The 21,792-nt window shown below is 40.0% G+C and overlaps 1 protein-coding gene across 1 annotated transcript in view; it reads left to right on the top strand.

The window, feature by feature from the left end:
- Nucleotides 1-20,970, top strand: part of ttll12 (tubulin tyrosine ligase-like family, member 12) — a 31,964-nt gene extending 10,994 nt beyond the window's left edge. Inside the window, exons 11-14 of the mRNA XM_083692329.1 lie at nucleotides 14,589-14,670; nucleotides 14,861-14,929; nucleotides 15,457-15,595; nucleotides 19,461-20,970. Coding sequence (XP_083548455.1) covers nucleotides 14,589-14,670; nucleotides 14,861-14,929; nucleotides 15,457-15,595; nucleotides 19,461-19,612 — 442 coding nt within the window. The 3' untranslated portion in view covers nucleotides 19,613-20,970. The remainder of the gene's footprint in view (nucleotides 1-14,588; nucleotides 14,671-14,860; nucleotides 14,930-15,456; nucleotides 15,596-19,460) is intronic.
- The last annotated feature ends 822 nt before the right edge of the window (nucleotides 20,971-21,792 follow it).

The raw sequence follows: 21,792 nt of genomic DNA, 5'->3' as shown, positions 1-21,792 counted from the left end.
GGTCTGCCACAGTGGCACGGACGTGACGTTGATAAGATCATGTGTTTCCAGGGTAAAAGGTGTATATATATATATATATATATATATATATATATATATATATATATATATATATGATCCTATGTGAGAGCTGTAGTAGTGGTTGTGGCTGTATGACTGTGTCTAAAATGGCTTCTACAAGGAGGATGGGGGAAATGGAAGGGTGTTTAATGATCCATGAGACATGGGTGTGAGGCTAAGGTGTTCTGTTGTTTGTAAAATTAGTTGTAGCATCTTGACATTTTTATGAGGCTGTGGTCACCCCCGTAGGATGTAGAACCGTGAGAATGGATTGGTTGGATTAGGGGGGAATCACTGGGCCCTGAACTGTCTGAAGACCGAACGACCGAGGTCCTGCTAAAGTTTGCCTCTGATAAGAGCATGTGTTTCCCTGACAAAAAGATGTATATATATGTGACCCTGAGAGCTGGTCACAAAGGCCCAAAGACTTGTGACAGCGGCATCTGATCAATCTCTCTCCACCATGGAGGTGCAATTGTGTGGAAATGGCTGTGTGTTCTACCTCTTGTTACCTGTTCAAGTGTTAGGGTAACATCACACTGCTGGTCATTTCCTCATAATTACACGTGATATATCTATCTGATAGGCATCGCTTGAGTCTTGTATTGAGGTTCAACGTTTTTCAACGTTTGCCATGTGGGACAGTGAACCGGCATTCTGTAATCCTAGTTTTTGTAAGCTATCCTGAAGCATGTTCTAAATGTTTTTTCAAGAAAAAAGTGGCTTGAAAGTCTTGGGATCTTTAGCATTGAGCTGTAAGACCCAAATTGTTAGGAAAGTATTTGTTGGTCGTACAAAGCTTTTGGCTTTTTCCTTTTTTTCTACATGCCAATGGAACAGCATTTTTAGCACCTTTTTTTTTTATTTGAGATGGATATGGGAAGTTTAGAAACCAATGATGGATAACAATACAATCTGACTTAAAGAAGCGTATTGCATATCTTTGAATATAGACATGTTGCATATGTAGGTATGTTCGCAAGTAACATGTCAGTAAAGAAAAGGGTAATGAAAGTCATAGCAGCTCACCACCAAAAATCTGAATTTGACTATGGGTATTGTCTCTTATTTTAACCCTTGGCTTGACATTTTAAATGTACAACATGTACCGCTATATTCCCATAGACCCATATAGAGTTCATGAAAAGTATCACTAATTTGGTTCGTTATCTCACAATTTGTTATTTAGGTCGATTTTTAGGATAGAACTTGAGTTGCTGGTATTATTGTGGGAACTCAAATCAGTCACTCAGCTTTTTCTATAGGCTACCCTCATCAATGCAGAATATGTGCTTGTCCAATGAAATGTGAATGTTCTCGTTTCAGTACGCTGAACGCTTCATCTTTCACTCCACCGTTTCCTAAATCATTTTACCTCATATCCTTTGTTCATCCTAAATTTGTTTCTAATACTGCTTATTCATGTTTTAAGTTACCTATTTATGCCAGCACCTTAGATTACCAGACCTGTACAACATTTGATAACAATGTTATTTTTGCACTAAAATAAAATGACTTTTGGAGCTATTGCTTGAGTTGAGTCTAGTGTGTTTCAGATGGTTGGACGTTCAGATTGTTCTGTTTTAGAGAGGAGAGGTGATGAGGGCAGGTGGATGTTCATCATGAAGCTTACTTTGTTTAATACCAGGCTAGTTTGTCTGGGGAGACCACACCAACTCATTGCATAGCTTGTTAACCAACTGGTCCCGGATACACGTAATGTACGTGCACTACTAATTCAGAAATTCATTTTTACACCCAATGGTCGAGAGGGATACTAACTAGCCAAATAGCATGCAGTGGGTGATATTACAGAGAATAATGCCTTTAATGTTTTATTACAGAAATAACTGCCAATAGGTTGTCATTGAATCTCCCCCCATAAAATGTTGCTGTTCATTAGTTATGATCTCAGTTTTGAGCTATGGTGAAGCGTAACAGTGCATATGCAAATCATTGTGAAACTGACATTTATTTTGACTTTTGTTGGACATTCAATATGTAGGCTAGGCTATATCTTACTGGTTGTTTGTAGTCTGTCTGTCTATCTCTAGTGTGTGGAAAGTATCCAGCAAATTGGTTCTTCGATGAATATGTGTAGGCCTAGTACTTGTTTCTGTGGTCACCGAAACTACAGCATTTATAGAGAAGTCAAGCTGCAAAAATGCATCATGGAATGTTGCCACTGGCCATGCAGATAGAACTAGTTACATATCAGGATGTAGTTGAATTATCTGTCAACCTGTACATTTTTCATCGTTGGGGGACACAGTTTATCTGAAGCTAATCTATTTCCAGTGAATGGATATGTTCATGGGTGTGTGTGTTGTCATTCCAATGAGGGATAAGTGTTTAATTTGAGAGTGACCTGAACAATAGCAAGCCCAGGATGTAAATAATGAAATCACATTTAAATCATACATGCACCATTTCTAGTCTAGTACTTGCATAAAAACTAGGCTTAAGGGTGCCCTCTGATCAGATCTTGACAGTTTTTAGGGAAAAGGCACATTTAATTGCGAAAGAGTATGGTTATGAGGGGTCTGTTTTGTTTAACTAAATGGCATATCATCATGGATATCATAGACCAATTCAGCTCACCAGTAGGCACATTTCACGTGCCTCTGTTGCTTGAATGCAACAATTGAATTGGATTCAATTGGATTGTCTGTTGATCTTTTTTCATCATGCTTAATCGAGTTGTTGGGAGTGTTTTAGAGATTGTTTAACGTCGTCATTGCTCGGCTTTACCCATTGTTGGTTTGTATGACTTCTTCAACTGGTCCCTACATGGATGTCTCAATTCAGTTGTCAATCTCCATTCAAAATGGGCTAAGAATAGTATAGATGGATGCCTTTTCCATATGACCCATATTTCTCTGTGTTGCAGAAGGACATTCAAGCAAACAATGTTAATAACAAAATGAAACGTGAATCTGGGTTTGCACTATTGTAGGCCTATAGCCTACTGCTGACCATCTAAACATCTCCTAAAAGTATAATGTCAGATATATAGGCACAGTAATGCCTCTCTTTGCCTTTCTCCTATCTTCCCCTGAAGAGCTAACCTCCCCATATAGTAGAGTATAACTTATTTTCTTAATTCAAAGGTAACAATAGGTAACACTGAATGTACTGAAAGCCAGAGTGTTGATATACTTTAAGAAATGACGTATCCACCTGTAAAATGCGTATTATGCATGTTCATTAACTTGAACTTATTGACCCCTCAAATTGGGATAGTAAGAAGTCGAAGTTGTCTTTGTTTTCTGATGTCTGTTCTCTGGCAAAAATTGACCCTAAGAATGAGACTGATGGAACATTAGTCATGTTAGTCGTTGAATTGGCATCTACTAGAAAGATTGAATTTGAGCTGGTGCGAAGATTGGTCCTACTTTGTATTGCCTGTTGAGGTGCTGTAATAGAGGAGCTGTTACCATAGTTGCGGTGTCGTGTGATCTTATTGTATGTTTAATTTTGGCTTCAGCTTTTACTATTCATATTCCCATCAGACGACAGTTTTTTCCTCAAGTAACCAACAGAAACAATTAATGTTTGTCACCTTTTGCGGAATGCCTGAAAATGTTATGGTTATCGTTAAACCCCCCTACAACCTTTAATACGCGTAATGGCACCATAACAATGATGCTTCTCGTACCGTTGTCCGTTATGGTTTATGAGTTGACTTCTCTTGTATTTTTGTTTGTTTAGCTTATGTCTAGATGTTGCTCTTTTATTCCCCAAAAATATGTATGATGGCTTCTGCAGGCCCTGCTACAGTATGATGATCTCATATCTCACTCTGTTTTGAGTAGTCAACATTTTAGTTTATTTTATCGGGTCTTTTTTGGTTGCGTTCATTTGGAGAACTATGATCGTCGTCACGCAGAGCTTGGCTCCATCCATCCATCGACTCGCAGCGACTCTATCCTGAGAAAGTACGGTTGCAAAAGAAATCGGAGAACTTTCGTAGAGCTTCCCCAAACCGAACCAATGCCATATAGCTGAATTACATGCAACATGCAAGACATCATAACTAATAATGCAAGGTATTTTGTATCTTTCTGAAAGCATTGAGGGCTTCAGAGCAACTTGGCTTTTTATATACCAACTTGGAAAACTACCTCAGAACGGTCTCGGGTGCTAGTGTTGTATATCCCTAATTTATAATGACAAAGATCAATTTTAGTGACCAAATGACACAAGCCAATACTGTGTACAAACTTTATCATTTTACTTCCTTTAACCTTTAGTTAAGCAAAATTTGTAATTACGGATGAACTTTGAACGTTTTAGTATGTACATTAAAGTTCATGGGACCCAAATTTTGTAATTGGGAGTTCAAGTCTCAATGTTATGTACGCAGGCAAATCCTCCCTTTTTAAAATGTAGTAATACTGTAACTAAAACAACCAATGAACGCTCAGCAGACACTGAGTTGGGACTCATTTGTGTGGCAATGTAAGCTGTAGTCATGACTGGATGATATATCGATGTACCAATGAAATGGATATTTAGATTTGCAATGAATCACTATCAATATTCCTGCAATATGTTTTGGTAGTATAAATAGTGGGCTGCGGATTGAAAGAAAGAGGCATGTTGATGGGATGTTGTAGGCAGGGCAATAATGACTAAAGTCTGAGTTGGAGTTATGATTTGCTGAGCAGTGTAGATGGGCCAACGTTAGGTAAGATGCATGGCAGGTATCACTCTGAGCTGTACCCTGGACTGGGGTCTCCAGCACGTCTTGTGGCAACTTTCATTTAACATTTAAGCATTGGTAGGAGGTCATCTAATTAATTGAATATAGGTTACCTGTAACTTTGCAAACCTATAAGTAGTGTTTTTAGTGGTTCGTAGTTGGCTTATAGACGTCACTGAGTGATCATCAAGGATCTAACATCTGCATCTTGAAGGGATGTTATCCAGTGCCGCAATAAAACCAGCGAGGCTTTTCTTGCCCTTTGCCATTTAAAGCTGTTTGTTGCAACCAGAAAACGACAAGAACAGTAGCACGCTATTCATTATCCAAATTTGATACAGTTTTTGATATGACGATAGATGTATTTTTGCATGCTACATTTTACAAAGGGAATACACATTTGAAATTACTTTTCTCAATGTATTTGTGACATGATATACTGATGTAGTGGCATATATCGGTCATTCAAGAGATCAATCGATTGAAAGGCACTGTACAGAGAAGGTTGTATGGAAATTAAATTAAAGTTCTTATGTCATTCTTGTTGTCTGAGCTGAAAACATCCCGTATGTTATTGTTTTATGTGTGCCTTTTCAGAGATTTCCTTTCCACCTCCCATATACTGGGGTTGCCAGCCCTATTTCATTTACAGCGCCACATGAAATAATTTCTACATTAATTATCATGCAACCTTAAAAGTGAAGACGCTGCATAGAACGATCAGTATTTGTGTTTTGCACTTTCAAAGCAGTTTCAAAATTGCCCCACTTAAGGTTGGGCAAACTGACAAAAAAACAACAATAAAAGACGAGGTATTTTAAGCTATCGATAGGAATTATAAGGAATAATAGGACTTTGAAGAGCTTTTCTAAAAAGTTAAAAGATATATCTATATATCTATCTATATAGATAGATATTCATATATATTCATGAAGTACCTCATAAGCCTGATATATGCTGCATTGACTTTTCTCATTTCTTTTTTTTCTTTTGTGTGCTTCATATTATCCAATAAAAAATTGTATTTCCCCTTTTTTGAGAGGTTTGATCATCACCTAAGGCTGTGCACTGGCCATGCAAAAGCTATTTTCTGATTAAGGAGGTCTTGAACAACATGTAGTGCTACATGTTCACTGTCAGATGGAATGAAAGGGTATGTATGAATCTGAAGCGGAATGGTTCCGTAGGATTATGTGTAATTTATGCAATTGTTAACATTACATTTGATCAAAGGAATATTTCTAAATTGTAGCGACGGTACTTTCCATGTTTTGCTTTGTAAGGATGCTGTATGTGTCCATATAGCCTAAAACACTGGGTTAAATCAATGAGGACTTAATGTCCACCAACACAACTATCGGGTACCTGGCGACTCCATGCTGTTCAATGTGACTGGTGATTCAGGTATTGCCGTGAAAGGGCTGTATCTGCTACTGTGTCCATCCCTGTCCTATTCCCCCGCACCTTTGTCTTAAGATAGCCTTAGAACTACACATGGAGTACATTCTTCTCGTACATTACGCCTTAAAAGTACAAAATTATGCACAAGAAATCCACAACTTGCAAGAGAGCTTGATGCCCATAGACACTTCAGAAACCATGTCATGCGTCATTGCCATATATCTACCTCCTATGAATGTAGGAGTGTCCTGGAAATTGGGTTTACTATGAAAAAAAGTTGAGACATGGGAACATGTTGGCCTTTTTAAAGAAAAATATGATAAGAATTTGTTTTAGTTCCGTTTTTTTTTTTTTTTTTTTAAATGAATGACAATCATCCCCAAATTCTTATCATATTTTTCTTTAAAAAGGCCAACATGTTCCCATGTCTCAACTTTTTTTCATAGTAAACCCAATTTCCAGGACACTCCTACATTCATAGGAGGTAGATATATGGCAATGACGCATGACATGGTTTCTGAAGTGTCTATGGGCATCAAGCTCTCTTGCAAGTTGTGGATTTCTTGTGCATAATTTTGTACTTTTAAGGCGTAATGTACGAGAAGAATGTACTCCATGTGTAGTTCTAAGGCTATCTTAAGACAAAGGTGCGGGGGAATAGGACAGGGATGGACACAGTAGCAGATACAGCCCTTTCACGGCAATACCTGAATCACCAGTCACATTGAACAGCATGGAGTCGCCAGGTACCCGATAGTTGTGTTGGTGGACATTAAGTCCTCATTGATTTAACCCAGTGTTTTAGGCTATATGGACACATACAGCATCCTTACAAAGCAAAACATGGAAAGTACCGTCGCTACAATTTAGAAATATTCCTTTGATCAAATGTAATGTTAACAATTGCATAAATTACACATAATCCTACGGAACCATTCCGCTTCAGATTCATACATACCCTTTCATTCCATCTGACAGTGAACATGTAGCACTACATGTTGTTCAAGACCTCCTTAATCAGAAAATAGCTTTTGCATGGCCAGTGCACAGCCTTAGGTGATGATCAAACCTCTCAAAAAAGGGGAAATACAATTTTTTATTGGATAATATGAAGCACACAAAAGAAAAAAAAGAAATGAGAAAAGTCAATGCAGCATATATCAGGCTTATGAGGTACTTCATGAATATATATGAATATCTATCTATATAGATAGATATATAGATATATCTTTTAACTTTTTAGAAAAGCTCTTCAAAGTCCTATTATTCCTTATAATTCCTATCGATAGCTTAAAATACCTCGTCTTTTATTGTTGTTTTTTTGTCAGTTTGCCCAACCTTAAGTGGGGCAATTTTGAAACTGCTTTGAAAGTGCAAAACACAAATACTGATCGTTCTATGCAGCGTCTTCACTTTTAAGGTTGCATGATAATTAATGTAGAAATTATTTCATGTGGCGCTGTAAATGAAATAGGGCTGGCAACCCCAGTATATGGGAGGTGGAAAGGAAATCTCTGAAAAGGCACACATAAAACAATAACATACGGGATGTTTTCAGCTCAGACAACAAGAATGACATAAGAACTTTAATTTAATTTCCATACAACCTTCTCTGTACAGTGCCTTTCAATCGATTGATCTCTTGAATGACCGATATATGCCACTACATCAGTATATCATGTCACAAATACATTGAGAAAAGTAATTTCAAATGTGTATTCCCTTTGTAAAATGTAGCATGCAAAAATACATCTATCGTCATATCAAAAACTGTATCAAATTTGGATAATGAATAGCGTGCTACTGTTCTTGTCGTTTTCTGGTTGCAACAAACAGCTTTAAATGGCAAAGGGCAAGAAAAGCCTCGCTGGTTTTATTGCGGCACTGGATAACATCCCTTCAAGATGCAGATGTTAGATCCTTGATGATCACTCAGTGACGTCTATAAGCCAACTACGAACCACTAAAAACACTACTTATAGGTTTGCAAAGTTACAGGTAACCTATATTCAATTAATTAGATGACCTCCTACCAATGCTTAAATGTTAAATGAAAGTTGCCACAAGACGTGCTGGAGACCCCAGTCCAGGGTACAGCTCAGAGTGATACCTGCCATGCATCTTACCTAACGTTGGCCCATCTACACTGCTCAGCAAATCATAACTCCAACTCAGACTTTAGTCATTATTGCCCTGCCTACAACATCCCATCAACATGCCTCTTTCTTTCAATCCGCAGCCCACTATTTATACTACCAAAACATATTGCAGGAATATTGATAGTGATTCATTGCAAATCTAAATATCCATTTCATTGGTACATCGATATATCATCCAGTCATGACTACAGCTTACATTGCCACACAAATGAGTCCCAACTCAGTGTCTGCTGAGCGTTCATTGGTTGTTTTAGTTACAGTATTACTACATTTTAAAAAGGGAGGATTTGCCTGCGTACATAACATTGAGACTTGAACTCCCAATTACAAAATTTGGGTCCCATGAACTTTAATGTACATACTAAAACGTTCAAAGTTCATCCATAATTACAAATTTTGCTTAACTAAAGGTTAAAGGAAGTAAAATGATAAAGTTTGTACACAGTATTGGCTTGTGTCATTTGGTCACTAAAATTGATCTTTGTCATTATAAATTAGGGATATACAACACTAGCACCCGAGACCGTTCTGAGGTAGTTTTCCAAGTTGGTATATAAAAAGCCAAGTTGCTCTGAAGCCCTCAATGCTTTCAGAAAGATACAAAATACCTTGCATTATTAGTTATGATGTCTTGCATGTTGCATGTAATTCAGCTATATGGCATTGGTTCGGTTTGGGGAAGCTCTACGAAAGTTCTCCGATTTCTTTTGCAACCGTACTTTCTCAGGATAGAGTCGCTGCGAGTCGATGGATGGATGGAGCCAAGCTCTGCGTGACGACGATCATAGTTCTCCAAATGAACGCAACCAAAAAAGACCCGATAAAATAAACTAAAATGTTGACTACTCAAAACAGAGTGAGATATGAGATCATCATACTGTAGCAGGGCCTGCAGAAGCCATCATACATATTTTTGGGGAATAAAAGAGCAACATCTAGACATAAGCTAAACAAACAAAAATACAAGAGAAGTCAACTCATAAACCATAACGGACAACGGTACGAGAAGCATCATTGTTATGGTGCCATTACGCGTATTAAAGGTTGTAGGGGGGTTTAACGATAACCATAACATTTTCAGGCATTCCGCAAAAGGTGACAAACATTAATTGTTTCTGTTGGTTACTTGAGGAAAAAACTGTCGTCTGATGGGAATATGAATAGTAAAAGCTGAAGCCAAAATTAAACATACAATAAGATCACACGACACCGCAACTATGGTAACAGCTCCTCTATTACAGCACCTCAACAGGCAATACAAAGTAGGACCAATCTTCGCACCAGCTCAAATTCAATCTTTCTAGTAGATGCCAATTCAACGACTAACATGACTAATGTTCCATCAGTCTCATTCTTAGGGTCAATTTTTGCCAGAGAACAGACATCAGAAAACAAAGACAACTTCGACTTCTTACTATCCCAATTTGAGGGGTCAATAAGTTCAAGTTAATGAACATGCATAATACGCATTTTACAGGTGGATACGTCATTTCTTAAAGTATATCAACACTCTGGCTTTCAGTACATTCAGTGTTACCTATTGTTACCTTTGAATTAAGAAAATAAGTTATACTCTACTATATGGGGAGGTTAGCTCTTCAGGGGAAGATAGGAGAAAGGCAAAGAGAGGCATTACTGTGCCTATATATCTGACATTATACTTTTAGGAGATGTTTAGATGGTCAGCAGTAGGCTATAGGCCTACAATAGTGCAAACCCAGATTCACGTTTCATTTTGTTATTAACATTGTTTGCTTGAATGTCCTTCTGCAACACAGAGAAATATGGGTCATATGGAAAAGGCATCCATCTATACTATTCTTAGCCCATTTTGAATGGAGATTGACAACTGAATTGAGACATCCATGTAGGGACCAGTTGAAGAAGTCATACAAACCAACAATGGGTAAAGCCGAGCAATGACGACGTTAAACAATCTCTAAAACACTCCCAACAACTCGATTAAGCATGATGAAAAAAGATCAACAGACAATCCAATTGAATCCAATTCAATTGTTGCATTCAAGCAACAGAGGCACGTGAAATGTGCCTACTGGTGAGCTGAATTGGTCTATGATATCCATGATGATATGCCATTTAGTTAAACAAAACAGACCCCTCATAACCATACTCTTTCGCAATTAAATGTGCCTTTTCCCTAAAAACTGTCAAGATCTGATCAGAGGGCACCCTTAAGCCTAGTTTTTATGCAAGTACTAGACTAGAAATGGTGCATGTATGATTTAAATGTGATTTCATTATTTACATCCTGGGCTTGCTATTGTTCAGGTCACTCTCAAATTAAACACTTATCCCTCATTGGAATGACAACACACACACCCATGAACATATCCATTCACTGGAAATAGATTAGCTTCAGATAAACTGTGTCCCCCAACGATGAAAAATGTACAGGTTGACAGATAATTCAACTACATCCTGATATGTAACTAGTTCTATCTGCATGGCCAGTGGCAACATTCCATGATGCATTTTTGCAGCTTGACTTCTCTATAAATGCTGTAGTTTCGGTGACCACAGAAACAAGTACTAGGCCTACACATATTCATCGAAGAACCAATTTGCTGGATACTTTCCACACACTAGAGATAGACAGACAGACTACAAACAACCAGTAAGATATAGCCTAGCCTACATATTGAATGTCCAACAAAAGTCAAAATAAATGTCAGTTTCACAATGATTTGCATATGCACTGTTACGCTTCACCATAGCTCAAAACTGAGATCATAACTAATGAACAGCAACATTTTATGGGGGGAGATTCAATGACAACCTATTGGCAGTTATTTCTGTAATAAAACATTAAAGGCATTATTCTCTGTAATATCACCCACTGCATGCTATTTGGCTAGTTAGTATCCCTCTCGACCATTGGGTGTAAAAATGAATTTCTGAATTAGTAGTGCACGTACATTACGTGTATCCGGGACCAGTTGGTTAACAAGCTATGCAATGAGTTGGTGTGGTCTCCCCAGACAAACTAGCCTGGTATTAAACAAAGTAAGCTTCATGATGAACATCCACCTGCCCTCATCACCTCTCCTCTCTAAAACAGAACAATCTGAACGTCCAACCATCTGAAACACACTAGACTCAACTCAAGCAATAGCTCCAAAAGTCATTTTATTTTAGTGCAAAAATAACATTGTTATCAAATGTTGTACAGGTCTGGTAATCTAAGGTGCTGGCATAAATAGGTAACTTAAAACATGAATAAGCAGTATTAGAAACAAATTTAGGATGAACAAAGGATATGAGGTAAAATGATTTAGGAAACGGTGGAGTGAAAGATGAAGCGTTCAGCGTACTGAAACGAGAACATTCACATTTCATTGGACAAGCACATATTCTGCATTGATGAGGGTAGCCTATAGAAAAAGCTGAGTGACTGATTTGAGTTCCCACAATAATACCAGCAACTCAAGTTCTATCCTAAAAATCGACCTAAATAACAAATTGTGAGATAACGAACCAAATTAGTGATACTTTTCATGAACTCTATATGGGTCTATGGGAATATAGCGGTACATGTTGTACATTTAAAATGTCAAGCCAAGGGTTAAAATAAGAGACAATACCCATAGTCAAATTCAGATTTTTGGTGGTGAGCTGCTATGACTTTCATTACCCTTTTCTTTACTGACATGTTACTTGCGAACATACCTACATATGCAACATGTCTATATTCAAAGATATGCAATACGCTTCTTTAAGTCAGATTGTATTGTTATCCATCATTGGTTTCTAAACTTCCCATATCCATCTCAAATAAAAAAAAAAGGTGCTAAAAATGCTGTTCCATTGGCATGTAGAAAAAAAGGAAAAAGCCAAAAGCTTTGTACGACCAACAAATACTTTCCTAACAATTTGGGTCTTACAGCTCAATGCTAAAGATCCCAAGACTTTCAAGCCACTTTTTTCTTGAAAAAACATTTAGAACATGCTTCAGGATAGCTTACAAAAACTAGGATTACAGAATGCCGGTTCACTGTCCCACATGGCAAACGTTGAAAAACGTTGAACCTCAATACAAGACTCAAGCGATGCCTATCAGATAGATATATCACGTGTAATTATGAGGAAATGACCAGCAGTGTGATGTTACCCTAACACTTGAACAGGTAACAAGAGGTAGAACACACAGCCATTTCCACACAATTGCACCTCCATGGTGGAGAGAGATTGATCAGATGATTGATCAGAAGTCTTTGGGCCTTTGTGACCAGCTCTCAGGGTCACATATATATACATCTTTTTGTCAGGGAAACACATGCTCTTATCAGAGGCAAACTTTAGCAGGACCTCGGTCGTTCGGTCTTCAGACAGTTCAGGGCCCAGTGATTCCCCCCTAATCCAACCAATCCATTCTCACGGTTCTACATCCTACGGGGGTGACCACAGCCTCATAAAAATGTCAAGATGCTACAACTAATTTTACAAACAACAGAACACCTTAGCCTCACACCCATGTCTCATGGATCATTAAACACCCTTCCATTTCCCCCATCCTCCTTGTAGAAGCCATTTTAGACACAGTCATACAGCCACAACCACTACTACAGCTCTCACATAGGATCATATATATATATATATATATATATATATATATATATATATATATATATATATATATATATATATATATATACACCTTTTACCCTGGAAACACATGATCTTATCAACGTCACGTCCGTGCCACTGTGGCAGACCCCTCGTTTGAAACTAAACATTTTTTAAAAAATGAACCTTTTTTTTTTAAACCCCCTTTTATTAACCCTAACCCTTCATTATTGAACACAATACTAGCACTAGAGTAGCAGCCTAACCATTTTTTAATTGCCCATTTTAACCCCCCAGTATTGAAGTTTTATTTTAAGCCTCACATGCAATTTTGACATAGAGGCCTGTATGCATCATAAAGTCATCACCACCCATCCCCCAGTCCTTATCAGTGACAAACTTTAGCTGAACCCCCTATGGTTCTTCAGCCAGTTCAGGGCCCCCCCATGGGGGCCCCCACCCCTCACCCCTATTCCATCCAATCCATTCTCGCGGTTCTACAGCGCCCGAGGGTGACCATATCCTCATAAAAATGTCATGTTCCGACAAACCCAGAACACCTTAGACTCTCACCCACGTCTCATAGGGCAATAAACCCCCCTTCCCAACACCCCTTATCTGTGACAAACTTTAGCTGACCCCCCTATGGTTCTTCAGGCAGTTCAGGGCCCCCCAGGGGGGCCCCCTCCACATCCCCTACCCACCCCTCCCTCCTAACCCATACCTTCCATTCTCACGGATCTACATCCTGTGGGAGGGGCCACAGCCTCATAAATTATGTGACGTCATCACTTTTTGTCACAATGTGTATACTATATTCTCTTACGTATATGTATCAAACATGTTCTTGTTTCTAAATGGTGAAACTAATATTTATAGAAATACCCTCGAATACAATCTGACAGTCTGTGCTTCACTAATTGTTTGATTTCCAAACTGTTGTAGTGTAAAGCCAAGAGTATAAACAGTGCACTGAATGTCACCTCCGTAGCCATGGTAGGAGAAACCATGTGAGGAAATTACCGAGCCAAGAGATTTGGTATACAGGGAGAACAGTAAGGGCCCTAGGACAGAGCCCTGGGGGACCTCAGTGGTGAGGGCTCGTGGAGAGGACAGCGATCGGCCAGGTAGGATACAAACCAGGTGAGGGCAGAGCTGCCCAATTCTGAGAGGGTGGAGAGAAGGATCGAGTGGTTCACTGTGTCGAATGCAGCGGACAGGAATTAATTAAAGTGGTAAGGAAGGTTATGATGAATTTCAGCTGGGATCCAAAGTATGTCAGACTTTGTTATGATAATATAGCCACGTCTAGAAACAGGATACCCTGGGGCCCTAGGAACCCCAGACTTGCTGGCACCAGGCCATATGTGGAATGCTAGAGACTATCCCAAGATAGGGGCTCTCTTGGAAATGTGCATTGACCATGTATCTTTCATGTGAGCCCAGATCGATCTGAATTAAACTATCCTGATCCAACTTTCATTAGGCGTATCCATTTTATTGACATCATTGGTGACATCGTTGGCCCAGTGACCCAGTGGTACTGACATAACACCATTTCATCTTGTTGATGCTCTTCGTTAGATATGAAGTGGGCGTGCCGTCTTAGACAGGAGATGAAGATTGTGGTGGAGATCAGAGTCAGTGATGCCCTGTCCTCTCACTCTGCTCCCACACAGGCCCTTCTCCCTGGACCACTTTGATGACTACCAGAAGCACTTCACTGTGATGAACTACACTGAGGGGGTGCAGCTCAAACAGGTGAGGGAGGGAGGGAGGGAGGGAGGGAGAGAGACCAAAGATATTGCACTCGGAGCATGCAATCAATCACTTCATCCACCAAACATGACACTACTAATCGCACGCACGCACGCACACACACACAAATGAAAAAGTACACTCCCTGTCTCCATTCAGTATGATAATGTCTACCCCCCCTTCCCCCCCTTAGGTTCACTACAATGAATTCATTCCCATGTTTGAGAAGCAGTATTCACAATATCCCTGGAAAGAGGTTGAGGTAAACACACATTATCTTACTATCTGACTTACTGTCTGGTCTGGCTGGCCCCTCCCAAGAGGTGCACACTCCAGTGTTGCATCAAACCTGTGACATTTCACCCTCTACCATTTCCTGACTCTTTTCTGCTTTGCGGAAGTGTGGTTGGTGAGGTTATTGTGTTTACATTCTCTCTCTCTCTCCCCCTACACACCCTCTCTCTATCTCTCTCTGTATCTCTCTCTCTCTCTGTATCTCTCTCTCTGTCTGTCTGTCTCTCTCTCTGTCTGTCTGTCTCTCTCTCTCTGTCTGTGTCTGTCTGTCTGTCTGTCTGTCTGTCTCTCTCTCTCTGTCTGTCTGTCTGTCTGTCTCTCTCTCTCTCTGCACCTCTCTCTCTCTCTCTCTCTCTCTCTCTCTCTGTGTCTGTCTCTCTCTGTGTCTCTTTCTCTGTCTGTCTCTCTCTGTGTCTCTCTCTGTGTCCCTCTCTCTCTCTCTCCCTCCCTCTCCCCCTCTCTCTCTCTCTCCCTCCCTCTCCCCCTCTCTTTCAGGGGGAGTTATTTAAGGCCTTTGCAGAGCTGTTCCAGGTGGCGTCGTCTCGCCCAGCGCCGTATGGGTTCTGTCCGTACCCGTCCTCCCGGGCCATCTACGCTGTGGACCTGATGCTGAAGTGGGACACCGGGGACCGAGGTGAGGCCTGGGGGGGTGTTCATTCTAGAGTGCCAAGGGTGACTTTATTCACCAAAAATGCATAAATTACGATGCTTCATTTTGCAGCCAATCAGAGTGCTGTTCCTAGGTAGACACCACATAGAACACTTGGAACACTCTAGGTGCTGAGGGTTCCGGAATTCTTTGGCAGTTACTTTTAATGCTTAAGTAACTTAACGCTGCCGCTTTGGCAGGTGCATGCGCTCTGGCGTTCCCCAGGGACACGGTATCGCTTCCTCCTGTATGAGCAGCGCTCTTGCACATAGCAGTTTGTTTCGGGAGCAAGTTAGCGTGCAACCTCCCCTGATCTCCATTCTGTTGTCATGAAACATGGAATGGCACATCCAGTATAGCTGCATACCAAAATGAGCACGAACACAATAATAAGCCAATAGTGGGCCAACCCAGCCAAACCATCCATGGAGAAGGTCAAATGGGTTCCAACCCCTATTGTAATTATGGAATTTGTGACCTACTTTCTGTATGTTAACAGCTATGTCATGTATCTGAATTGTTACTAGGGACATACACTCACAGAACACTTTATTAGGAACACTATACTAATACTGGGTAGGGCCTCCCTTTATTAGAACACTATACTAATACTGGGTAGGGCCTCCCTTTATTAGAACACTATACTAATACTGGGTAGGGCCTCCCTTTATTAGGAACACTATACTAATACTGGGTAGGGCCTCCCTTTGCTCTCAAAACTCAGCTCAATTTTTCGTGGCATTGATTCCACAAGATGTTGGAAATATTCCTTTGAGATTCTGGTCCATGGTGACATGATTGCATCATGCAGTTCCTGCAGATTTTTCAGGTGCCCTATCAAGCTGTGAATCTCCTGTTCTACCACATTCCAAAGGTGTTCTATTGGATTCAGATCTGGTGACTGGGGAGGCCACTTAAGGACACTGAACTCTGTCATGTTCACGAAACCAGTTTAAGACGACTTTTGCGATGTGACATGGTGCATTATCATGCTGGAAGTAGCCATTAGAAGGTGGGTAAATTGTGGCCATGAAAGGATGCACATGGTCAGCAACAATACTCAAATAGGCTGTGGCATTCAAGCGGTGATTGATTGGTATTAACGGGCCCAAAGTGTGCCAAGAAAACATTCCCCACACCATTACACCACCTCCACCACGAGAAGGTGTAATGATGTTTTCTGATGTTGAAGAATGCTGTCACCAATGATGTCAATAAAATGCATACTCCGAATGAAAGTTGGATTAGGATAGTTTAATTCAGATCGATCTGGGCTCTTATGGAAGATGCATGGTCAATGCATATTTCCAAAAGAGAGCGCCAATCTTGGGGCCTCCCTCACAATTTATACAGTGAGACAAAAAACTTTCAGGAAGTCTCTAACATTCCACTTATGGCCTGGCCCGGTGGTCCTGGGGCCCGGTGGTCCTGTTGTTCCACACCCGGCTATCTCATCACAACAAAGTCGGCCATAATTTGTAGCCCAGCTGAAATTCATCATAACAGTAGGTGTACAGGTGTTCCTGTTATTTAAAATATGTCATGTTCCAGCCGTCAGGTATTGATAGCCAATTCCACTCCCAGGACGACTGACTTGTGTCATTATTGAAATTGGCCACCAGAGTCGATCAATCCTGTTTTAGGCAGGCGTCAACAATCCCTGTCATCACTTTTATAAAATGGGATTAGTCCCAGTGGGTGTTTAATTTTTTTGACACCCGTGGAATGTAAAGTTTAGAACTGGCTAAGTACACGTTTGGCAAGGAGATTAAGGAGGCCCAACGACAGTACTCAAATAAGCTAGAACAACAATTTGCACTCTATGGATGACCTCAGACTTGCAAATGACCTGAATGACTTTGACTGTAGATTCGACAGACAATGGACCAGTCATGACTCTGACCCACACTCCCAGCCCCTCTCCTACACCATGGACCCAAACAGCCCCCTCCCTCCCTCCCATCAAACCTTGGGGACACAAGACAATAGACATGACACAATTGCAGTATAAATAATAGAGTAAAAAAAGTAAAGTGGTTCAGTGGAATGTCATTATTATTACACTGTGCCGTTGGTGTAAGAGGTGTAGAGGTGTTGTTAAAGTGACTGTGATGGTAGAGTCCATCTGTGGGTGTGCTGGGGTAAAGTCATGGGTTCGGGGTAGGCTTATTCATGAGCCTGAGTCTTTCCTCAATCTTCTCTGATTCTTCAGCGCTGTAATATTCTCTTTGCTGATTTTTCAACGCTGTAATCTGCCTCATGCTAAAACTCCCATTTGCAGGGAAACCTAGTGTTTCCCACTCCTAAGTATGTTGTCCCTTCAACAGCATGTTTCACCTGCCCCCCCCTAGACATCTGTCTTCTCACCCGCGTGCCTCGGTTATGATGTCCACCCCCCGGGGAGGTATTCAGACTCTGGGACCCAGTCTCATGTTTTCACATATTCTTATCTGTTATTCAACCTTGAAACTGTGGGGTGACCTCAAACAGTTGGGTCTTGTTACCGCTTTCACATATTCTTATCTGTAAAATAAGAATAAGCAGTACTTCTGCTTTTCTACAGTTCATAAGCAGTACTTCTGCTTCTCTATTCTATCAGTCTACTCAAGTCATAAGCAAAGGGTGACTCTCGGGTCACACAGTTGTTATATACAAACATTTATTATATGTTTAATGCTTAAATGATTAGTATTATTAACGCTTACTAGCATTTCATAGTACAGATACTTATTGAACCATTACGTTACGTTAAGTTCAACCAGTATCACAGTTCATATTTCTGTTGTTCAGATTAATAATCTTTTATTGAACACAATATGACACACACCCGTGTGACGGACCAATCATTTTGAAAAGTTTTTATGTCAAACACATGATTAAAAAAGACTGACATTCACACAGATAATCATTTCAATCACATAAAACCGTATAACATTATTAATGGAAGATTTGATACCTGCTATTACAGAATATGAAAATAAAACACTGAAGAATAGATGAGGGGTCAAACAAGACATACATTCATCCTCAATGATTACTTCTAACAGTTATGGACATGATCGAACAAACACAACACAAGTGGTCACATGACCAACTAGCACAAGTTAACGTTACGTTATATCTGACTCCAAAAGATATTTCAGATTCCATTAAAAATACCCAAAATGCTGTTTTTACCATTTTTGTTAAGATAAATGGGATTGCGAGGAGTTTACGCTCAGGCCGACATCTGAAGCTGATGACTCACTCTACATGCCGTTAACAATGCATGTGAACATTAGACATTAAATGGGAGAACCTGGTCATGATTATGCTTTTTTTATACACTATTATACATATTTGCTTTTTTTTTTTTATGTCCATGCATCAACCTCACTAAGTCAATTTCCTGTATGTGCAAATACACTTGGCCAAATAAAAGAATTCTGATTCTGAATTCTGATTCTGAATTCTGATTCTGAATTCTGATTCTGAATTCTGATTCTGAATTCTGATTCTGAATTCTGATTATGTTGTGCTGTATTAACAGAACCTTTATCTAGCGCTTTATCTAACCTTTAACACCACATTAATGCACATAGGAGGAATGAGAATAGAGTATCAACAAAATAACCTATTTAACAGTTTCAAAGCAACATATGACTATAAGTTTTAACCATACGGTAACGTGCATCAAGGACAACATGGGAGAATGGTGCCCGTGATGGGCCTAACCCAAAACTCAAAGAATATCTCGCCGTCCCTCTCCTTAAATATCATTCCCAACAAAGGACAAGGTGTGACACACATTACAAATATGCTGTTTTACTGTTGATGCACTGTCTAACCCTCTGGTCTGATGCTGGGTCAGGTGAGTGTGTCATGAAGCCTCAGATCCTGGAAGTGAACTTCATCCCAGACTGCACCCGGGCCTGCCAGTACCACCCTGCCTTCTACGACCACATGTTCCAGACGCTCTTCCTGGACGAGGCCCACCTGTGCCCTGTCACCCAGATCCTATGACCCAGACGTCCAAACATTCCATATCAATCTGCGGTTGGTTAGACCTGCTAAGAAAAACAAAACAGAAGAGGATGTAAGCTGTTTCAGTCTCTCTCTCTCTCTCTCTCTCTCTCCCCCTCTCTCTCTCCCTCTCTCTCTCTCTCTCTCTCTCTCTCTCTCCCCCTCTCTCTCCCCCCCTCCCTCCCTCCCTCCTGCTTCCTCAAACCCAACCTCCTACACAGCTGCATACTCTGCCCCTTTGAACCTCTGTGGCTCAGTTGGTGGTGCTAACAACGCTTAGGTTGTGGGTTCGATTGCTGCTGGGAACATATATACAGAAATGTATGCACTCACTGCAATGTAAGTCGCTTTGAATAAAAGCGTCAGCTAAATGGCTTATATTATATTATATTATATTATATTATTATATTATATTATATTATGAAACAAAGTTACAAGCACACATTTATACAATCCCGCCACCTGACTTCCAAACATTCCATATCTATCTGCGGTTAGTTAGACCCGCTAAGAAAAACAGTAGAGAAGGTCAATGACCTCTGTCAATGACCTCTGTCCTTGACACTGTAAGCTGTTTCATCTCAGTTCTCCCTCCCTCCCTCCTCCCCCCCTCCCTCCCTCCTCCCCCCCATGCTTCCTTAAGCCCATCGTCCTACAAAGCTGCATACTCTGACCAGCTTTTTAAATGTCCAGAAGTGATTCGTGATTATCATTAAACATCCCTGACAGACAAATGGAGTGTGGTGTATCACTATTAACCATGTGTATTTATAATTTGTCGTGTAATCTGATGTGGAATCTTCTACCTCTTTATTCTATTGTGGTAGAGTGGAAGCGGACAAATGAGGAGAGTTATTCAAAGAGTTATATAGTTTTATTAATATATGGTAAATTTATAGACAATATAAGGCTTTTTAATCCCACACCTAGGGAAGAGGTCACAAGAAAACCGATTGTCCTAGAACATTTGGAGAATGCAGTCAAGAGGGGTGAGGTCAGATTGAGGGGTTTGATTATAGGTTAAGAAAACAAAGGATCAAAGCTGGAGAAACTAAAAGTAATTAACTTAATTAAAAGTTAGGGTAATTAAGTCATAAACATAATCAGCCAGAACAAAATGCTTTTGAAATCAGCCTACCTGCCTAACTGGCGCCAGCTGCGCACACCTTGATGACGAAATATAGATCTGTTATTGGTGCATGTAGAAAGGAAACAGAAATACGTTGAATAGAAGGCGTTAACCTGTGCGAAGTCTATACCTTTTAATTCTGCGTGAATAAAGTCTTTGAATGAATCAACAGCTCTGGTTAACGGTATTTTATTTCAAAGTATTATAACTTAAATTCTACAACAAATGCAGATAATAATATTTGCACAAACAAACTGGGGTCTCTGCAGAGGTTTTTTCCAAAGAATGATGATCACTCTGCTCCTGAAAACATTTCTTTTGGCAGAAGCATGTGTACGATATCCCCCCTTTGGCCCAAAACCCATTGGCTTATAAGAATTGGATCATTGTTTCAACATCATTATTGCTTGTTTTTCAAAAGTAGTTATTGTTATTAGAAAGTAGTTTCTTAGAAAGGCTATCACTGAACTTTCTGTCACATCATTCTAGGATTTTCCACCACACTATTAATCCACTCAAGTCATAAGCAAAGGGTGACTCTCAGGTCACACAGTTGTTATAGACAAACATTCATTCATTCAATCATTCATTCAATCATTACATGATTAATTAACCGTTGTGGTCCTCTGTGGCTCAGTTGGTAGAGCATGGCGCTAACAACGCTTAGGTTGTGGGTTTGATTCCTGCTGGGACCATATATACTGAAATGTATGCACTCACTGCAATGTAAGTCGCTTTGGAAAAAAGCGTCAGCTAACTGGCATATATATATAGAACCATTACAAATCAATTGTCAATAGCAAGACTGCATTACCTCAATTGTCAGTCAGAGCTGAAATGGTATTCTTATGATGACTGATGGATAGATGATTCACTCACTTAAACAAATGTATTTGTTGTAAGTCGCTTTGGATGAAGGCGTCTGCTAAATGCCATGAATGTACATTTATTCTAGGAATGCAGTACGCAGTGACAAACAAAGGATCTTCTCATCCTGTTTAGACATGAACTCATTTGTCAGACTGAGGACAATCTGAGGACAGAGGTCAGA

The sequence above is a fragment of the Argentina silus genome (genome assembly GCF_951799395.1).
Source record: "Argentina silus genome assembly, chromosome: 20".
In the NCBI taxonomy this organism is placed as follows: Eukaryota; Metazoa; Chordata; class Actinopteri; order Argentiniformes; family Argentinidae; genus Argentina; species Argentina silus.
Note: the sequence above shows the minus strand (reverse complement) of the source record. Positions and strands in the feature narration are given on the sequence as shown.